General features: G+C 32.3%; 3 protein-coding genes across 3 annotated transcripts; 1 reads left to right on the forward strand and 2 right to left on the reverse strand.

Annotated features, from left to right (window-relative positions):
• Positions 1–6,990, forward strand: LOC128531790 (uncharacterized). Its single transcript, XM_053505938.1, has 8 exons — positions 1–204; positions 662–955; positions 5,040–5,103; positions 5,274–5,615; positions 6,108–6,473; positions 6,569–6,664; positions 6,759–6,805; positions 6,871–6,990. Exons 1-8 carry the CDS (start codon positions 1–3, stop codon positions 6,988–6,990), a joined length of 1,533 nt encoding a protein of 510 aa, XP_053361913.1.
• Positions 6,991–9,579: 2,589 nt separating this feature from the next.
• Positions 9,580–13,643, reverse strand: LOC128531699 (uncharacterized). The gene is made up of 6 exons (XM_053505787.1): positions 13,601–13,643; positions 13,156–13,503; positions 12,104–12,457; positions 11,727–11,834; positions 9,903–9,931; positions 9,580–9,787 (listed from the first exon to the last, which is right to left on the reverse strand). The coding sequence occupies exons 1-6, from the start codon at positions 13,641–13,643 to the stop codon at positions 9,662–9,664; spliced, it is 1,008 nt and encodes a 335-aa protein (XP_053361762.1). The 3' UTR covers positions 9,580–9,661.
• Positions 13,644–15,691: 2,048 nt separating this feature from the next.
• Positions 15,692–18,824, reverse strand: LOC128531701 (signal-regulatory protein beta-1-like). Its single transcript, XM_053505789.1, has 5 exons — positions 18,685–18,824; positions 18,080–18,421; positions 17,323–17,649; positions 15,922–16,041; positions 15,692–15,800 (listed from the first exon to the last, which is right to left on the reverse strand). Exons 1-5 carry the CDS (start codon positions 18,752–18,754, stop codon positions 15,751–15,753), a joined length of 909 nt encoding a protein of 302 aa, XP_053361764.1. The 5' UTR covers positions 18,755–18,824; the 3' UTR covers positions 15,692–15,750.
• Between the last annotated feature and the right edge of the window lie 2,252 nt (positions 18,825–21,076).

The following is a 21,076-nucleotide window of genomic DNA, read 5'->3' on the forward strand; positions in this document are numbered from 1 at the left end:
ATGAACCTTGTCTATTTGTTACAGTTGGACGTAAACCCATTTTTGAAAACCAGTTTAGGTCTCAACGATTCAGCATCAAGGAAGAAGAAAGAGGCTACCATTTACATATTGCTCATGTGGAACCATCAGATGAAGCCATGTACTACTGTGGTGTTCAAAGATTTTCCCAAACTTTTGGAAAAGGAACATTTTTGTCAGTTAAAGGTATGAATGTTAACATATACAATATAGAAGTATTAATTCTCAGGAAGCAGGAAGGACATCTCATGTAAAACCTGTGGCAATACTTTGTGGATCGATTGATCCAATGTTGTGGCCCTGAAAAAGAGAAATATAGAAACATAATTATTTTTATTATTTGTAGATCTAATAAAATGTGCGTATTAATTTCTCATTGTATTACAATCTTTAAGTGTCTTTAAATGGTAATTAAGTGCCATATTAGAATTAGTTCTCATTGAATAGTCAGTGGTCTCAGTACTTTTTCAATCTGCTTGTGACCTACAGTATTAAATTACGCTAAACAATGTGATATACTTTAAAGCATTTATTTCTATTCTATTTGTTATACATGTCTAAATATTAAAGCAAAATAAAAGCGTTTACTCTCTCTATCTTACACTAAACAGGTAAAACAGATTTAAGTGTCTCCGTGTTCCAGAGCAGTGTGTTGGACTCGGTTCCTGCAGGAGCGTCAGTGACTCTGCAGTGCTCGGTTCTCTCTGAGAGCAGAGCAGCAGAACTCCAAGTGCTCTGGTTCAGAGCTGCTCCACCACAATCCCATCCTCAAATCATTTACACTCATCACAATAGCAGCCATCAGTGTGAGAGCGGCTCTTCTACACACACCTGTGTGTACAACTTCTCCAAGAACATCCTCAGCCTCAATGATACTGGGACTTACTACTGCGCTGTGGCCGTGTGTGGGAAGATCATTTTTGGGAACGGGACGCAAGTACAATTAGATGTGAATACATTGACTGACCAACATTCATGTAAGAATGAATTAAATGTTGATTTTTTTTTATTATTAAATACTAAATATTTATTGCATATTTATATATTTTCCTACAGTTTCTTTAGTGATCTGCCTTGCTGTAGCTTTGGCACTGTGTGTGGTGATGAACTTTGTTCAACTTATTTTAATTTGTAAAAAACAAGACCTTGATCTACAACACGGTAAATTTCATTAATTTGAAGTAGAAAATAATTTAATTGCATGAAGACACTCAGCACAAGTACAAATTTGGAATCTTCTTTTTTTTTTTTACAGTAATACGTCAACAAGGTTCTATCATACAGGTAACCATTCATCAATGTGTATACACATATTAACAAAAATGAGCACTTATTATCATTTTGTGATTAACTCTTAATCTTTTGTGTTTCTTCAGGACTGTGATGCTGTGGAAATGAACTATGCTTCTATAAATTTCAATAAAAGTGAAAGAGGAAAAAGAGAACAACCTCAAGATAGTGTTTATTCTAAAGTGTTAAACGCTTCTGTTACTTGAATTACTGTTAATCTTTCACTATTAAGTCATATAACAAGTAAAATAAATCTGTAAAAAGCATTTAACAGCATGTAAAATGGATTTTTTTAAAGAAAAAACTAATGAACAATAGAGCTTTAATAATATAATGTGTGGATGTTCTTATTAACCTTACTAGTGAAAGGTTTAATAAACTTTATCATGTGGTGTGGTCTGTTTATTTATAGTGCATAATAAAGATTGTGTTTATTATGTTTTGCCATCAATTTATTAATATGTAACATTTTAATCTAATTTGCATATAGTAATCATGACAGTATTTATACCGGGTGTATCTAAACTCTTTTGATATTTAAATCAGACAGTCGTCCACTTGATCCGGTTAAACATGCTGATGAAAAGGTTTGACCACAACTGACAATCAACAACAATAAATAATAAATAAATAAATAAACACATTTTGAAAGTAGATCACATGTTGGGCGTACATTGTCATGTGCATGCAGTGTGCATGCTCTGCTAGTGCAGTACAAGCCCATGATGTCCAAAAGACAGCGTAAAAGCAGCAGCAATGAAGTTGGTTCTGCTAAGACGCACCAAGCAATAACTATAGAGATAAAAGTGAAAATAACTAAAAGAATAGATTGAGGTGAAAAGATTGCAGACATTGTTGGTTCTTTCACTGATGCTTGATTCTAAAGAACAGTGCAGCAACATTTGTTGGACTTACTAATAAATAGGACTTAGGAATGAGCTTAAGTGTTTGAAATCCACTTAATATCTATCTATCTATCTATCTATCTATCTATATAAATATATATATATATATATATATATATATATATATATATATATATATATATATATATATATATATATGGTTACAGGTTTATAAAATCAAGCACCCGGCATGCAGACAGCATCTACAAACATTCAGTGAATTCCAGCGTTAAATAGGGATAGGATGCCACCTTTGCAATAAGTGTAGTTGTGAAATTTCCTTGCTACTGAATATTCAACTGTTAGTAGTATTCTAACAAAGTGGAAGTGATTGGGAATGACAGAAAATCAAGCATGAAGTGCTAGGCTGTGTATTGCACAGAGTTCATGAACTTTCAATAGTCAATAGCTACAGACCTCCGAACATCATGTGACCTTCAGATTAGCTTAAGAACAGTGTGTAGAGAGCTTCATGAAATGGTTTTCATGGGCAATCATCTCCACCCAAACCTTACATCACCAAGTGCAATTCAAATCATCGGATGCAGTGGTGTAAAGCATGCTGCCACGGCACTCTAACGCACCGGAGACGTGTTCTCTAAACCACTTTAAGAAACACTTATTTAAACCATATCAGAATTTTGTCTCTGTCCATGGTGTTGAATTTTGAAGTAAGATGAGAGGAATGTCACTATGAGATACATCGTTGATCTTAATGTTGGAATGCTGAACGTGCTACCAGGGTAGCAATTTAAAGAATAAAAAGCAACTGTGCCTAACCTGTTGCTAGGTCTGTTGAAATCCAATTTTTGTTGGAAAGTATTACACCCTGAACATTATATCATGGCCTGTTCAGGTTGTGCAGTCAGTAGTCCTCATCCTCATTGGTTTTATGTCATCTTTTGGCATTAGTACAGTATTAGTTTTGGTAATTGATTCAGTTATATAAAGAGGGCCACAGTTGGCAGCCTAGTGCAGTGATTCATTTATTTATATGGTGCAGGTATTTGTGTATGACCTTACCTTGGCTTGTTTCTTCTTTCCTTTTGCTTAGCCATCAGAATTCGTCTATGCCTCTGAATTTCATACCTTGTCTGACCTAGCCTTGTCTTTTAAATCGTGTTTTCCTTAAGACTTTTGGTTTTTTACCTTCTACGTCTCGACCTTGATTATGTACAAAGCAGGACTTGAACCTTCGACCCTGGAGGTGTAGGGCCACAGTCCCAACCACTACACCACCATGCTGCCTTTTGATGTTAATCTTTCCAATTATAGAAATTCTGGGAAATTCCTAGAATTTTAATTTCTTTATTTTTAAGTAAATTTAATATGTTTTTTTCTAAAATTCTCTTAGCACTTGTTGGTCTTTATGGTTTATTTTAAACAGGTCATATCAACCTGTTAGTGATTTCGAACCTGCAAAATAGTTTTAATATAGATAAGATTATTTATTTTTATTAATGTGTATTATTACAATGATGTTATGGTATATTTAGTATTTATGGTATATTATATATTTATAAAAATTTTGAAACACAATGGTAATAAAAATTTAACACTAAACCAAATTAAAGCTAATATAAATCAAGCTTAGACATACTGATCTAAGGAAAAGCAAAGAGGCCTTGACACAATATTAATCATCTTTCATTTCTGGCCATCCTCAATCAAATCACATGAAAAAGATTGGTGTATATTTTACTTATTTATTTAATTATTCATTGAGGCGAAATAATTATTTTGAGAAGAATTAAAATGCACAATGAGTTTCCTGGTGATTAATTTAATTATACACTGTATAATGTGTGTAAACACTGATTTGGCAAGTTGTTTGTTATTCCAGTACAGAACAAATTAAAGTTAACTTTTGATTTAATTTGATCAGACAGAAGCATTGATACACACACACACACGGACGCACGCACGCACACACACACACACACACACACACACACACAGAACCACAAATTAACTTACACCTACACACGAAGAACCACAACACACCTTTACAGAGCACACAGTGGGAGTTTTTTAATACTTTGCACTCTTACACACACTAGACAAAAATCAGTCAAACTAAAGTCAAACACAAACACCACTAATCAAAAAAGGTTAAGCAATTTTTTCTTATACCATTCCTTTTTTTGTTTGTTTGAAATATTTTTGCTAAATAAGATAGAACATGTGATCTGTTTGTCTACAAAGGAGACACTTAGACAATTTGTTGCAGAGAATAAACCTGAATAATATATTTTTACTAAACATTGATTCATTTCAACTTTTTCAGGAGACTTAGGGAACAAGGCAGGAAACACCCTGGGTGAGGTGCCAATCCATCGCAGGGCACACACACACACACATACACAGATTAAAGGCGGGAATTGAACTTGGATTAGCAAAGCGACAGTGCTAACCACTAAGCTGCCTTGACTCATTTTCTATTATTATTATTATTATTATTATTATTAGTAGTAGTAGTAATCACCTTTTTTACCTTCAGTGAGTGTTTTATATAAGTGAATAATAGACACAAAATTGGAGCAATCCCCTAGGAACGCCCCGTCCATTAATTTCAGGACACCCTGCACCCAAACACTAATGCGAACATAATACACATGAAATAAAACAAAAATAAATCACATAAATTTGGAAAAGTTATACTGTACAGTGTGTGTTGTTCTACTAAACTGCCAGAAGCAGCACAAGGTGCCACAGTCAGGTAGCTCAGTCTGTGATGTCAGAGTTTCATTTCATAACACTTTGGCTCTGAGTGAGATATGATCAGTTTGATTGTCTGACAGTGTAGCAGGAGGACACATACATTAGACACCCCTCGGACTGGAGATGTTGATGTTGTTGTGGACTACATTGTTGGTTTTTAATAAAATCGGTAAGAATGGATGGACATTTATGTTTTCTGATAATATATAGGTTTAGCACACAGTATTTTAAGAAATGTAATTATCATTTGTGTTTTTGTTAAATTTATGATAATCTAAGTTATTATGTAAAGAATAAGATTGTGAGAATAACATTTCATTCTTTACATCTTGACATTAGATTCTGGACGATGTAATGATATTCACCAGCCGAACCCACTGATCACTGCTGATGTGGGTGAAAATGTGATTCTGCACTGCTTTAGACTGGGAAATGAAACTGTCGGTTCCATCGTTTGGTACAAGCAAAAAATAGGACATGAACCTTGTCTATTTGTTACAGTTGGACGTAAATCCATTTTTGAAAAGCAGTTTAGGTCTCAACGATTCAGCATCAAGGAAGAAGAAAGAGGCTACCATTTACATATTGCTCATGTGGAACCATCAGATGAAGCCATGTACTACTGTGGTGTTCAAAGATTTTCCCAAACTTTTGGAAAAGGAACATTTTTGTCAGTTAAAGGTATGAATGTTAACATATACAATATAGAAGTATTAATAATCAGGAAGCAGGAAGGACATCTCATGTAAAACCTGTGGCAATACTTTGTGGATCAATTGATCCAATGTTGTGGCCCTGTAAAAAAAAAAAATATATATATATATATATAAACATATAATTATGTGTATATAATTATATTATTATATATTATAATTGAATTATTTTTTACAGTATTTGTAAATCTAATAAAATGTGCGTATAAATTTCTCATTGTCTTACATTTTTTTTAGTGTCTTTAAATGGTAATTAAGTGCCATATTAGAATTAGTTCTCATTGAATAGTCAGTGGTCTCAGTACTATTTCAATCTGCTTGTGACCTACAGAATTAAATTACGCTAAAAATAGGTAAAACAATGTGATATACTTTAAAGCATTTATTTATATTCTATCTGTTATACATGTCTAAATATTAAAGCAAAATAAAAGTGTTTACTCTATATTACACTAAACAGGTAAACCAGATTTAAGTGTCTCCGTGTTCCAGAGCGGTGTGTTGGACTCGGTTCCTGCAGGAGCGTCAGTGACTCTGCAGTGCTCGGTTCTCTCTGAGAGCAGAGCAGCAGAACTCCAAGTGCTCTGGTTCAGAGCTGCTCCACCACAATCCCATCCTCAAATCATTTACACTCATCACAACAGCAGCCATCAGTGTGAGAGCGGCTCTTCTACACACACCTGTGTGTACAACTTCTCCAAGAACATCCTCAGCCTCAGTGATACTGGGACTTACTACTGCGCTGTGGCCACGTGTGGGAAGATCATTTTTGGGAACGGGACACGAGTACAACTGGATGTAAATACATTGACTGACCAACATTTACGTAAGAATGAATTAAATGTTTAAATTTTTTAAAACAAATTTATTAAACACCAAATATTTATAATGTATTTATATATTTTCCTACAGTTTCTTTAGTGATCTGCCTTGCTGTAGCTTTGGCACTGTGTGTGGTGATGAACTTTGTTCAACTTATTTTAAGTTGTAAGAAACAAGAATTTGATCTCCAACATGGTAAATTTCATTAATTTTAAGTAGAATATAATTTAATTGCATGAAGACACTCAGCACAAGTACAAATTTGGAATCTTCTTTTTTTTTTTTACAGTAATACGTCAACAAGGTTCTATCATACAGGTAACAATTCAGCAACGTGTATACACATATTAACAAAAACAAGCACTAATCATTTTGTGATTAACTCTTGTGTATTTCTTCAGGACTGTGATGCTGTGAAAATGAACTATGCTTCTATAAATTTCAATAAAAGTGAAAGAGCAAAAAGAAAACAACCTCAAGATAGTGTTTATTCTGAAGTGTTATACACTTCTGTTACTTAGATTACTGCTAATCTTTCATTATTAAGTCATATAACAAGCAAAACAAAACAAAAAACAAAAAAAGCATTTAGCGTCATGTAAAGTTAATTCTTTCAAAAAGAAAAAAATGAACAATAGAGCTATAATTATATAATCTTATGTGTAAATGTTCCTATTAACCCTATTAGTCAATATTTTAATAAACTTTATCATGTGTGTATCATAATAAAGATTGTGCGTATTATGTTTTGCAGTCAAACTATTGATTTGTACCATTTAACCTAATATGCATATATCAATTATGACAGTATGTATATTGGGTGTATAAAAACTCTTATGATATTTAAATCAGACAGTCTTAGGAACAGTGTGGAGAGAGCTTCATGAAATGGTTTTCATCTCCACCCAAGCCTTACATCACCAAGTGCAATGCAAATCCTCAGATGCAGTGGTGTAAAGCATGCTGTGAGGCGTGTTCTCTGGAGTAATGAATCACACTGTCTGGAAATTTTATAGATTAGCCTGGGGTTGGTAGTTGCGAGAGATAATGGTACTTGTTTGACTGTATTGTGCCAAGTGTAAAGTTTGGTTGTGGGCATTATAATGTGGAGGTTTTCTTTTGGAGTTGGGCTCGGCCCCTTAGTTCCAGTGGGAAAGAAAAAAAAAAAAAAACTCTTATTGCTTCAGCATGCCAAGATATTTTGGAAAATTTCATGCTCCCAACTTTGTGGGAGCAGTTTGGGGATGGCCCCTTTCTGTTCTAACATGACTGCACACCATTGCACAAAGCAAGGTCCATAAAGACTGGGATAAGCAAGTTTGGTGTGGAAGAGCTTGACTGGCCTGCACAGAGTCCTGACCTCAACCTGATTGAATTAGTGATGAATTTTAGATTAATTAGAGTGGAGACTATGAGCCATGCCTTCTTATCAAAGATCAATGTCTAACCTCACAAAACGTCCCATAAACACACTCCAAAACTTTGTGGAAAGCCTTTCCAAAAGCTGTTATAGTTGCAAATATATATAGGGGGGTTGTGGTAATCTGAATTGCGTTTTTTCTTGCAAAAATAAAAAAGGTCTTCCATGCATATTTAGTGTTTATTTTATTTATTATAAATTGATTATTTTTTTAATTCCTTACTCTAAAATTTATCATTTTAATTTTCACATTTTAAGTCAGGTGTGCTGGGATCTGAGAAAATATGTGGGGCTCCAGAAGTAGGGTCAAGAACAATTTATTAAAGCCATATTAGGATTCTGTCGCTGTCCATGGTGTTGAAATTTGAAGTAAGATGGTAGAAATGTCTATGTCAAATTCAAATCAAATTCACATCACAAATTTGTCACATACACAGTCATACACAGTACGATATGCAGTAAAATGCTTACACAACCGCCCGTGACCTAATAAAAAAATAAAAATGTAATAAAATATATATAAAATATTTAACAAAACATAATAACGAGAAATATAAAAATAGAAAAGCATGGACACAAATCATGCTATAAGATGAGATATTATTCAATAAGTAACAGCTGAAAACTTTCACAAACATTATTACAATTAGAAACAAATAATAATAATAATTATTATTATTATTAATAATAATAATAATAATAATAATAATAATAATAATAATAATAATATCATAAGTGTTGATGCTTAATTATAAGTTTAATCTTCTATTAACTTGACAGTTCAGCAGTATCCCTACTACAGGGTTTAGTAAAGTGTTGGACGGTTGGACAAGTAATGTGATGGACATTTCAAGTAAATACATTATTATTATTATTATTATTATTATTATTATTATTATATCATTATTATTGCATTCCTATGTTGTTGGTAAATAATGTATGGGTAACAACAACTGTAAAATTCCTTAAAATGACACAAAAAAAGACTAGTTTCTGGTATTTTGTTTTGTTCTTTAGCACAAATAAGTTAAATTTTTGTTATGCTATTTATTTTCTAGAGGTATAAAATAATGCATGTTATGAGGGGTGTTTCAGCAGCATTAACACACACATGCACGCACGCACGCACACACACACACACACACACACACACACACACACACACACAGAGAGAGAGAGAGAGAGAGAGAGAGAGAGAGAGAGCTTGAAATGTAAAAAAAGGAATGTTTAAAAAAAACAAGTATACAGATGCTATAGAATTTTGTTGAAAGTTTACATTTATCCACTATTACTAATTACATAGAAAAACAAAAATAAAGAAGTTTTACTATTTTTTGTTCGTAGTCTGTTATCTATAATAGAAATCTAAATGAGCACCTTATTAAAAGTTATAAAAAGTCAAGTAACATTTCCCAGTTAATTTATCATTTTATTCTATTTTTTCATACAAAAAGCGAACTGCATATGTATAAATGCTTGAAATATAACAACTTCTAGAATGTTTGTGCACAAATATCTTATGTTCATGTGTTTCACAAGAGCAGGACACATATTTTCATCCCTCCCACATGTTCACCCTCAGGTACTCAACTCTATCATCTTCACTTACTGACCATTTTGTCAGGCCCACCCACATACGATATGTCACTTTACAGGTGTGTGTGTAGAGTTAGTGACTATCATACAGAACTACTTGAACTGCTACACCCCTCTATGTGCACTTTTAACAAACTGCATAACAAACTTAACCTCTCGTTAGACATTTAAGGCACTTAATTAGCATATGGCACTTCAGAATAAACACAATCTTCAGGTTTCTCTTTCTTTCTTGTCCCTCTTTTGCTGTTCTTTTTATTGAAATCTAAAGCAGCATAATTCACCTCAGTTTCATCACGATCCTGTAGAAAATGAACAAACAAATGTTTATTTTATACGTAAACCATGAAAAGAAAAGCTAACACTGTATACTTAATAAATAATGAGAGCATGTAGGTACAATTTCAGATTGATTACCAGATGGGCTGAGTCTTGTTGAGGCTTCACTGGAGAGAGAGAGAGAGAGAGAGAGAGAGAGAAATATAATAATAATTATAATAATAATAATAATAATAATAATAATAATACACCTAAATTTAAATAACCAAGTAGATTTCATCTAAGCAATATAACACTCAGGGTCATGCCGTTGTACTGGATATCAGCACAGCTGTGATGTGGCTGTAGAGGATGGTGACTTACAGTTACACAGTTGGCAGAGTTGCCAATCAAAAGTTAAATAGTCCTAAATTCTTACTTTATGCCATCAAATGGGTAGAAGAATAAACAATAAAGGTGATGGACAGTCCTGAGAAACCTATAAAAATATACTTTATATTTCTACTTATTCCACATTTGAGTATCAGCTAACTTTCTAGTTGCTACAAGATGAATCCCATTTTAGGGTGTACAGTACAATCCCTTGTTCTACACACTAGGTAGAGTGGTTATGCTCTATAGCAGAATTAGTTTTATGCCTCTTGTCCAATCACTTATACAATGATTAATAATAGAAAAAAAATAAGTTGCCAGGCTTCCCTCGTGTAGGCATTCCAGTAAAATTGTTTTAAAACTACACCTTCAATTACATGTTTAGAACTGATGAAAAAAAGCTCCTGAGAACAAATGCTGCCATAATAATGTAAATGTATTAGGACATCTTACAACAATAAACTATTCAGACTTCCTCTAAAAAACTTAATAGTCACAACATGGTTCATAAATTATTGTATGCAGGGAATATCAAATTTTATAAAATCAACTATATATAATATATATATATAGTAATTATGTAATTATTTGTGTATAATGAATATAAGTCATTGGTAAGGACTTATAGTACCACATACATTTATCCTGTGCATGCAAATATCTCTTGCACATAAATCACACAAATTAACTCCAAACATTGCGACAAAGTATACCCTGTGCTCATGAGTTAATAGATAGATAGATAGATAGATAGATAGATAGATAGATAGATAGAAATATATATATATATATATATATATATATATATATATATATATATATTATTTTTACAAATTTTTTATGGGTGAATTCTTTAAAAAATGAAATAGAACTTAAGCACTATATATGACCCAGTCGTAAAAACCCAGGCTGCGTCATGTAGATGTGGAAGCAACGTCAACAAGACCATATATTAAGATTCTCGTAACATTTTTTTAAGTTTATGATGAAAGCAAAAGTCAACTCCAGGGCCCCATATTATACAGTGCAAATTTTTTAATGACATTTTATTATTTTCATTTCACTATGATTTAATTATTAAATATGCATATTTATTCATTATCCAATTCGTGTTTCTTCCTTTTTGCCCATAAAAAGTTTTTTTTCTTTTCTTATTTCTTAAATTAGTTTATTTTAATATTTATTTTTCTATCTCTAATATTTAATAATAATAATAATAATAATAATAATAATAATAATAATAATAATAGTAATAATAATAATAGAGTTAGTTCATTAGTATAAGCAAAATCAGTGCATTACTATAGGAATGTTCAATAAGGGTGTATATGTTGTCAAAATAGCATTGGCCTCTGTTGTTTACAGTCCACATTAAACCATACATTAAAAATGATACAAAATTATAATTAAAAAAATAATCTTAAAAAAAGAAACTATAATGTAGTGTGTTGCATAAATATTAACCCTTTTCATTTTTTTTACCTTTACCCTTAATTAGTAATATTTATTATAAAACATTAATAAAACTTAACTAAAAAAAACTGAATAGTTTAAAAAATATATTTACAGTACAACATCATACACACTCACCTTGGTAACAGTGTCGCATTTTACAAATAATATATGCTTGAGTAAAAATTACGAGCACACACACTGCCAATGCTGCGAGGTAAATCCCATCAGGACCTAAAGATCTCACTGTTAAAAAAAATCATAGGAAAGAATATTTACAGTAACAGTACATTTACAGCTATTAAGTCAGACATAAAATATAATGATCTATGCAATAGAATAATAGGTAATATAATAATAATAATAATAATAATAATAATAATAATAATAATAATAATAATAATAATTAATACCAATAATAATAATAATAATAATAATAATAATAATAATAATAATTAATACCAATAATAATAATAATAATAATAATAATAATAATAATAATAATGAACACAAACCAATGTTTTTAAAGTCCTCTATTTGTACTCGTGTTCCGTTCCCAAAAATGATCTTCCCACACACGGCCACAGCGCAGTAGTAAGTCCCAGTATCATTGAGGCTGAGGATGTTCTTGGAGAAGTTGTATACACAGGTGTGTGTAGAAGAGCCGCTCTCACACTGATGGCTGCTGTTGTGATGAGTGTAAATGATTTGAGGATGGGATTGTGGTGGAGCAGCTCTGAACCAGAGCACTTGGAGTTCTGCTGCTCTGCTCTCAGAGAGAACCGAGCACTGCAGAGTCACTGACGCTCCTGCAGGAACCGAGTCCAACCTGCCTCTCTGTGATACTGACACTTTTACATCTGATTCACCTGTTCAGTTTAACAGAGATAATGAGATCTTAGTAATTCTTTTCTTGTTAAATACATTGGCTTTTAACACATATAATGTGCTGCCAAAAAAGGACCCCTGCTCTGGTAATAGAGCTGCAAATCAGAATTAAAGTAATATACCATTACTTATAGTAATAAACATGTTGCTCTGGAACACTGACACTTTTACCATAAAAATATAAACAGAGAGCTTGGCTATCTTCATAAACTTGTACTACCTTAAAAGCTACCTTTAATACCTTAAATAACATAAGTTAAATAATATAAGCAAAGCATTTTTAAAAAATTGCATAATTATTACATATTGCACATTACTTGTGACCTAATATTGAATATATAATATTACATTCATCAGTTTGATTTTATTTATTTAAAACAATCAGGGCAGGCAAGGTTTTGTTACATTTTAAAGCTATTTTAACTAGTATGAATACATTTTCAGTTTTTTAAACAAAACAGTTAATATAATTCAGGAACTTATTATATATAATATATACTGTAGCACAAATGTCATAATAATATCATAATTTTAAAAATAATTACTGTTTGGAAGATAAATATAGTTGATATGCAATTAAACATTTTCAGCAATTAAATTAACATTTTCAACAAATATAAATTTCGAAACAAACACACATAAGTGAAATCTGTGAACAACATTGTGCAGATTTAATTACCTTCTACATCCAAGAAAGTTCCATTAGATAATGCAAAATTCTCCCAGCTAAATTTTCCACAGTAGTAAAGTCCTCCGTGTTCTTTTCCTACACATGAAATTGTTAGGAAAAAGCTGTTATCAGTCGTCTCCATTATAAATCCTGACGCATTGAGCTCAGGAGAAACTTTGTCACCCTTATGCACTAATCTTTCTCCAACTTTTTGAGGCATTTCTCCAAAGGTTTGTTTGTACCAAACCACACTTTCAGCCTTAGGAATGTCTCCGAATGGGCACTTAAGTGTAACACGTTCTCCAGACTTTACTGAGAGAAACGATAATCTGGTTAAATCCACAGATTGGGCTGGATCTGGAAAATTAATTAAAATATAAATGTATGAGAAAGAGAAATAAACAAAAGATTAAACATATGAAAACATATGAACGTAGGAATAACAATGTCTTACACATTGTAGCAAGAAATAAAAGAATTGTCCACGTTGGACTCATCCTCAGAAGTTAACGGATATTCAGGTCAAACTGTTAAAAAATACGGAAGCACCAAGTATTTTATACCGGGGAATTTTTACCTGATTGGCTGAGTTACACGTTACAAAGCCTCTTTATATTTCCTTTGCATTGACATATTTCTATTTTTGGACTACAGTGCAGTGGAGAAACAAAAGCTACAAAACTTATTCTGGTAGAAGTGTGGGTACTTTACAAAGAACTCTTGTCTTTCATGGTTTCTTTGAACTTAAAAGAGGTGGGTTTTGATCTGAATTATTCAAGTAAAATCACGTACACATAACAAAGGTTTGTCGTGTATATAGGGACAAAATTAGAAAATTATCTAAAAGCTCACAATAAAAAGTTAAATGAAACATTCAATGTTAAAATGTGGAAATTCATTTCATACATAATAAAAAAAATGCAAAGCAATCTACATCTATATGTGTGTGTATACCTGTACAGTATATGCATGTTGTGCTTGTTTTTTGGCTTCCAGAAGTGGAAAGTAGGTTACTTAAGACTTTCTTCATCTCACCATTATACCACAGACACATATCATTATAAAATCTTCCATAGGTGTTCCGTCTGAGATGTGGTTGAGATGTGGTGACTTTAAATTTAGAAATGCTGTAACATGCTGTAACAGTGGTGGCTGGATGTTCAACAAATGTATGTATGTACTGTGTACAGTACTATATATATATATATATATATATATATATATATATATATATATATATAGTACTGTACACAGTATATTTATACTGTTTATATTGATATATTGTGATTATTTATATATAATTCATAGAAGCTATGAGTCATTGATAAAGACTTATCACACACACATTGACCCAAAACATGCAGGCCATGTGTATCCTGTGCTCATGAATTGATTGATGGATGGATGGATGGATGGATGGATGGATGGATAGATAGATAGATAGATAGATAGATAGATAGATAGATAGATAGATAGATATTTTATTTATATATTAGTAATATAATTAATAAGTATATACCCTATTTTTATTTATTTGTATTTATTTTTACTTTTTTCGAAAACCCAGGCTGGGTTAATAAGATTCTCTTAGTAACATTTTTTTAAAGCTTATAATAAAGGAAAAAGTCAACTCCAGGATACTTGATACTACCTGATATTGTAAGTATGTTCTTTTAGGGAATGTTAAGAAAATAATTATCTAATCCACAGTAATACATGGACTCTTCTAATGATTTTACTTGATCTTGATTTTTTACCATGCTTGAAAATGGAATCCTCTATGCCAGTTTTCCCCAACCTTTTTTCCCCATGGATCCCCCCTGCTGGTAGCTAAAAAAAACCTGTCCTAGATTTTGGGTTTCCCTTGTCCCACCAGGGCGGCTCTGGCCTCTCACGTTGTGGCTTTGCAGGGCCTCTTGGGGGTATTCTATGGTGTTTGCCACCTACAGTACAAGAACTGTTATGAAACAAAAACACTGACAAATCTTCAGATAGCTTTTATGACATCATAAAATTTAATCAAAAATGTGTTAAAAGCAACAAAGTAAAAAAAAAAAAAAACAATAACCTAAATAAAGAAATAACACTGGGGGTTCATTTTATGGAGATAATGAAGAAACATTATTCCAATTCATATAAAATCTTAGAAACCAAAGCATTTCTTTTATTTTGTTCCTAATTAATAAACATTACAACTGTAATCACATGAATGTCATTTTGTTTAGATTGGAATGAAATAAACAAACCACCTGTTTATTTCTGAACAAACTTTAAAACAGGAATATATATATATATATATATATATATATATATATATATATATATATATATATATATATAATTGAATTAAAACAAATATGTATTATTTTTTTAAATAATTTAATTAATTGGGAGAGATCTGATGTCAGAGTAAACAGTGTCTTGATGTTGTTCTCTTTTTTCTCTTCTTGTCCTGCTTTTCTTGTCATTAAAATGTAAAGCAGCATAGTTCATCTCTACAGAGGCAGAGGTCTGTGAGAAAGAAAATAAACGTATAAATTATAAATGGAGTTGAACTATAAAAGTAAATCTACATAAAAAAAACAATAAATTATAGCCATTATTTCATACCTGAGTGTTTGTTTTATTTATTGTTCTATTAATGCTTTGTCTCTCTGTTTAAATAAATAAACAAATTAATCAATTAATTAAACATTATCTTTATTTATAATCTTAAAAATTATTCAATATTATTGCAGATGTATTACAAATACTACAAAACTGTAAAATACTTACTTATATGTTTCTCATGATTTCTCCATTTGTAGGAAAAAAAAATGGCTTGAACAGAGATCACAGCCACACACACTCCCAAAGCCACAGTGAGGTAGATCACGGCCGGATCCACTGATTTCTCTACACCACAAAATGTATGGTTTGAAATCGATGTAGGGATTGATGAGCTGTTTAACAGTTAAAGAGTAGTGGAGCTTCAGTACTCGGTAAGTTAAGGGATATAAATTGTCTATGTCTGGCTTAAGAGTCGCTAATGATCATCTATGAATGTTATATCAGTTAACTTATTTGAATAAAAACTGAATTGAGTAAATACCGGCTTAATTTACAACATCACTCCAAACATGTAGTTACTCCTGAAAAACCTTCCACCATTTTCCCCATTTTCAAAGTAAAACCCTTGAAAATATCAAACACTGTTGAATATGAAGCAATATGTAGCTTTAACATATCATTAGAATTTCAGACTCTGGTGGTGTATAGCTTTCTAAATATATAGAATTTTTTATTATAACTAGATATTTTGTAAAATGTATCATCTTTGTTTCTGTTCTCTTTAACCAGAGCCCTGCTGTGGAGGATTTGGGTCAGAGGTGTAACGGCTGGCCTGTCGGAGCTACAGGAGGAGCGTGAATGAGGTGTTGAAGTTGATGTGCTGTAGTCCTCGAGTGTCTGGGTGACTATGCAGCAGCTTTAGGAGTGATGTTTGCTCAGGTCTTTGAATTCTAAAAGGACTGTACGTACACCTATGAAGCCATCCAAATGATTATTATTGGACTCTGAGAGACATGCTCTTCTCAGATTCAATCGTTGAGAAACAAACTTTTGTTGCCATGGTCTTTTTTGCGTCAAAGGTCAAATCATTACTAGTTTTTTAAAATGGTTATGATATTGTAATATAAAAGAATCAGAAAGAGACGGAGAAGCATCTGGTGTTATCCAGGTATTTTATGAACCTTTAAAAATATACGCTTTTAAATAAAATCTTTTAAGATTTGAACTTTTTTTCTTTTATATATACTTTTTTTTTTTTTTTTTAAGTAATGGTTGTGTGTTTTAACTGTTGCTGTATTGTTAGGCCAAATCGTTTTTATAGAAACACATCACTTTGAACCTACTACATTAATGGGCTACAACGGGAGACAACTTACTTTTTTGAGTAAAATAATAATTGGGCTAAGTCAATCCTAAAGAAATGTAACTAATTGAGACCACAACCAATAAAACTTGAGCTTGAGCTGCCTTAAATATATGAATTGAAAGTTGAGTCAACTTTACAGCAATTTAAAATATTAAGTTTGGCCAGCATTTTTATCAAAAAAATTAGTCAACTTAAAAATAAAAAAAGTAAACTTAAAAAAGGCTGTGCAACTTTTTTTAATTGTGTTTTTACATTTGTACCTGACTGTACTCGTGTCCCGTTCCCAAAAATGATCTTCCCACACGCGACCACAGCGCAGTAGTAAGTCCCAGTATCATTGAGGCTGAGGATGTTCTTGGAGAAGTTGTACACACAGGTGTGTGTAGAATCACACTGATGGCTGCTGTTGTGATGAGTGTAAATGATTTGAGGATGGGATTGTGGTGAAGCAGCTCTGAACCAGAGCACTTGGAGTTCTGCTGCTCTGCTCTCAGAGAGAACCGAGCACTGCAGAGTCACTGACGCTCCTGCAGGAACCGAGTTCAACCCGCCGCTCTGGAACATGGAGACACTTAAATCTGGTTTACCTGTTCAATGTAATATAGAGATTATAAGAGCTTGGTGAATTGTGTTTTATATTTTTAAATACACCAATGATGTTCCTATAACAACACGTTTCAGTGTTTTATTAGAGGAAAAAACATACAAGTACAAATATATACAAATATACAGTATGTACTCTGTATCGAGAGGCACTAATTCAGCTCTAGAAACCGAGTCCGATATGGTACTCTAGAAATCTGAAATATAATATTTGTATAGCTATATATATTTTCTAATATGAAAGGAATTGAACATACACCTTACATTAGGTAAACATACTGCTTGCTTGTCTAAACTAATTTCCTCTGTCAGTAGAAACGTGTTAAATAGACGAAACTGGCTTAAAAAAGTGTCTTTTTTTTAATTGGGTTAAAATATTTATAACATGGCAACTATATATATTAATGTTCTTACCTTTCACGGATAAAAATGTTCCTTTTCCAAATGATTTTACAAATTTTACAACACCACAGTAATACATGGCTTCGTCTGATGGTTTCACATTAGCAATTTTTAAATGGCAGCTTCCTTTTACACTCTCGATGCTATATCTTGGTGACTTGAACTCTTCTTCGTAATTAGGCTCATGAACAACTGTGACCATTATACGTGGCTCGTGTCCTATTTTTTGCTTGTACCAAACAATTGGTTCACTTTTTTCTACTTCCAGCCGAAAGCATTGCAAAGTCACGTTTCCCCCAACATCAGTAGTGATCAGTGGATTTGGCTGATTGACATCATTTTGCACTGCAGAATCTGATGATGGGGACATGAAACATGATTAAATATACTAAAATTATATATAATATATCAGAGTAATGAAAAAAAGTATTAAATCAAGCTCCTAGCAAGAAATAATAACTTTATAAACTATCAGTTCAGTTAATAATAACAATGACAATAGTTTAAACTTTTAAAAATGTAAATTTCTTTAGCCTACACACTTACATATTTATAATGTTCTTGTACTTATTACAGCAAACTTCTGTACCTATAATCAGAAAACCATCCACACTTACCCATTTTATTAAAAAGCATCACTGTAATCCACATCAGTGTCATGTGTTGTCTGTGGCTGGTGTACAGCATGTCTGCTCTTAGTATAGATGGTCAAACTGATTGCAACTGTAACTTTGTGTCAAAGATTTATGACATGAAGCTCTGACATCACAGAATTTTCCACATACAATCTAGACAGAATAGCAGCAGCAGATATTGTAACTGACTGTAGCCCCTCCTCACTCTCCCTGGAGCTCTCTTCAAATAGGAATTTAAACTCTTCTTCTCTCTTAAAATGAAATAATACATTTAGTTTATCACTTTTATGCAAAGGTGTATTTTTGTATTTTATAATGAACAGTATTTTAAAAAGATGTCAAAATATCATTTAAAAGCAACTTTCTATCAAATTTGTAATTTTCAATAACAAATACTGTATATACCAAGATATAGGTGGAAGTCATCAGTTAGTCTTTAATTTTAGTTTGAATTTAACAAACTGCCTTGTCAGTTAAATAAAAAAGGTATGCAACCATATCCAAACTTTTTATTGTAAATTTGGCAAGTGCGAACTTTATCTTATAAAGGGTATAAAATACTGTGATATATTAAATGTTTCACTCAATGATACACCAATCAGCCATAATGGTAACACATTAACATTTGCTTATCAATTATATACCAGTAAACTTGTGACAAAATCATGGGCACACAAGGTTTATTTACAGTATGCTTTTGTGGACCAAAGGCCAACCTGTCCGGTCTGAACCCACAGAAGAGTCAGTGCAAGGCAAGGCAAGTTTATTTGTATAGCACATTTCATACACAATGGTAATTCAAAGTGCTTTACATAGAAGAAGAAAATAAACATGAAATGAAATAAAAGATAATAGCAATAAGACATTTTAACAAAAACTTTTAAATTTCATTTAAAATAAAAATAAATGCAGTTTGCAACAAAACTTTAAACTAATTAAAATTTAATTAAAATAAAAATAAAAGACTAAGTAAAACTAATAAAAACATAATTTCAAATAAAAATAAAACAGTTTAAGAAATTAGATAAACATAAGATAGTACAGTCAGTTCGGACGTAGCACAGTGCTCATTGAATAAATGCACAGCTGAACAGATGAGTTTTGAGTCTAGATTTAAATGTGACTAATGTTTTAGCACATCTGATCTCTTCTGGAAGCTGGTTCCAACTGCGGGCAGCATAATGGCTAAAGGCGGATTCCCCTTGTTTTGTGTGAACCCTTGGTATTTTTAACTGACTTGAACCTAACGATCTGAGTGGTCTGTTAGGGTTATATTTAGTGAACATATCTGTAATGTATTTAGGTCCTAGGCCATAAAGTGATTTATAAACAAGTAAAAGTACTTTAAAATCTATCCTAAATGTTACAGGAAGCCAGTGTAAGGACCTGAGGACTGGTGTGATGTGATCAGATTTTCTGGTTCTAGTCAGAATCCTGGCAGCAGCATTCTGGATGAGCTGCAGCTGTCTAATGGTCTTCTTGGGAAGGCCGGTGAGGAGACCATTACAATAATCCACCCTGCTGGTGATAAAGGCATGGACTAGTTTCTCCAAGTCTTGATTTGAGACAAAACATCTAATTCTTGCAATGTTTTTAAGATGATAGTATGCTGATTTAGTTACTGCTTTGACATGACTATATATATCAACCATGTATAAAAAGTAATTTTCCACCAAACTCATTAATTAGCTTTGTCACATTTAAACATCCATCCATCCATCCATCCATCCATCCATCCAATGTCTACACACATTTTCCTGTATAGGTGACCAGGAGTCTAAGTTTGAACACAAGTAGAGTTCAGTACATCCTGCATGGAATGTCAACCCATCACAAGAAACAACCTGGAAATGATCAACTTACATCGCATATTGTTGGACTGTGGGTGAAAAATACCCAGAGGAAACCCACCAAAGTTTATACTGTACATAGAGACCGGAAAAGAGATTGAATCCCCAACCGATGACAGCGCTAACCACTAAGCCACCGTGCTGCCTTGACAAGAACAGCTGCAACTAAAGGTTGCCATTAAGTGGAGATGAGACTTTTTAATCATCATTAAATAATTCTGATGCACTGTACTTTTTTGCAGAAATTAGTGGGCTATAAAGCATTAACTTCTGTAGCTATTTAACCCTTACATAAATGTATAAGTGGCATAGATCCCTGCCGGCAAAACAGAGTATGTCAATGACTGATTAAAAAATAAATAAATAAATACATAACGATAGTAAATAAATAAATAAACTACCTACATATAAGTTATGCCAGTGTGGGTTGATGAGGGAGGCTTAAAACATCAAATTTTGCATTTGGGTTTTTGAATATGTAAAATAGAACCAATGTTGTAATTACTTTTAAAATTTGTAAATTT

This window comes from Clarias gariepinus, chromosome 10, assembly GCF_024256425.1.
Source record: "Clarias gariepinus isolate MV-2021 ecotype Netherlands chromosome 10, CGAR_prim_01v2, whole genome shotgun sequence".
NCBI lineage: Eukaryota > Metazoa > Chordata > Actinopteri > Siluriformes > Clariidae > Clarias > Clarias gariepinus.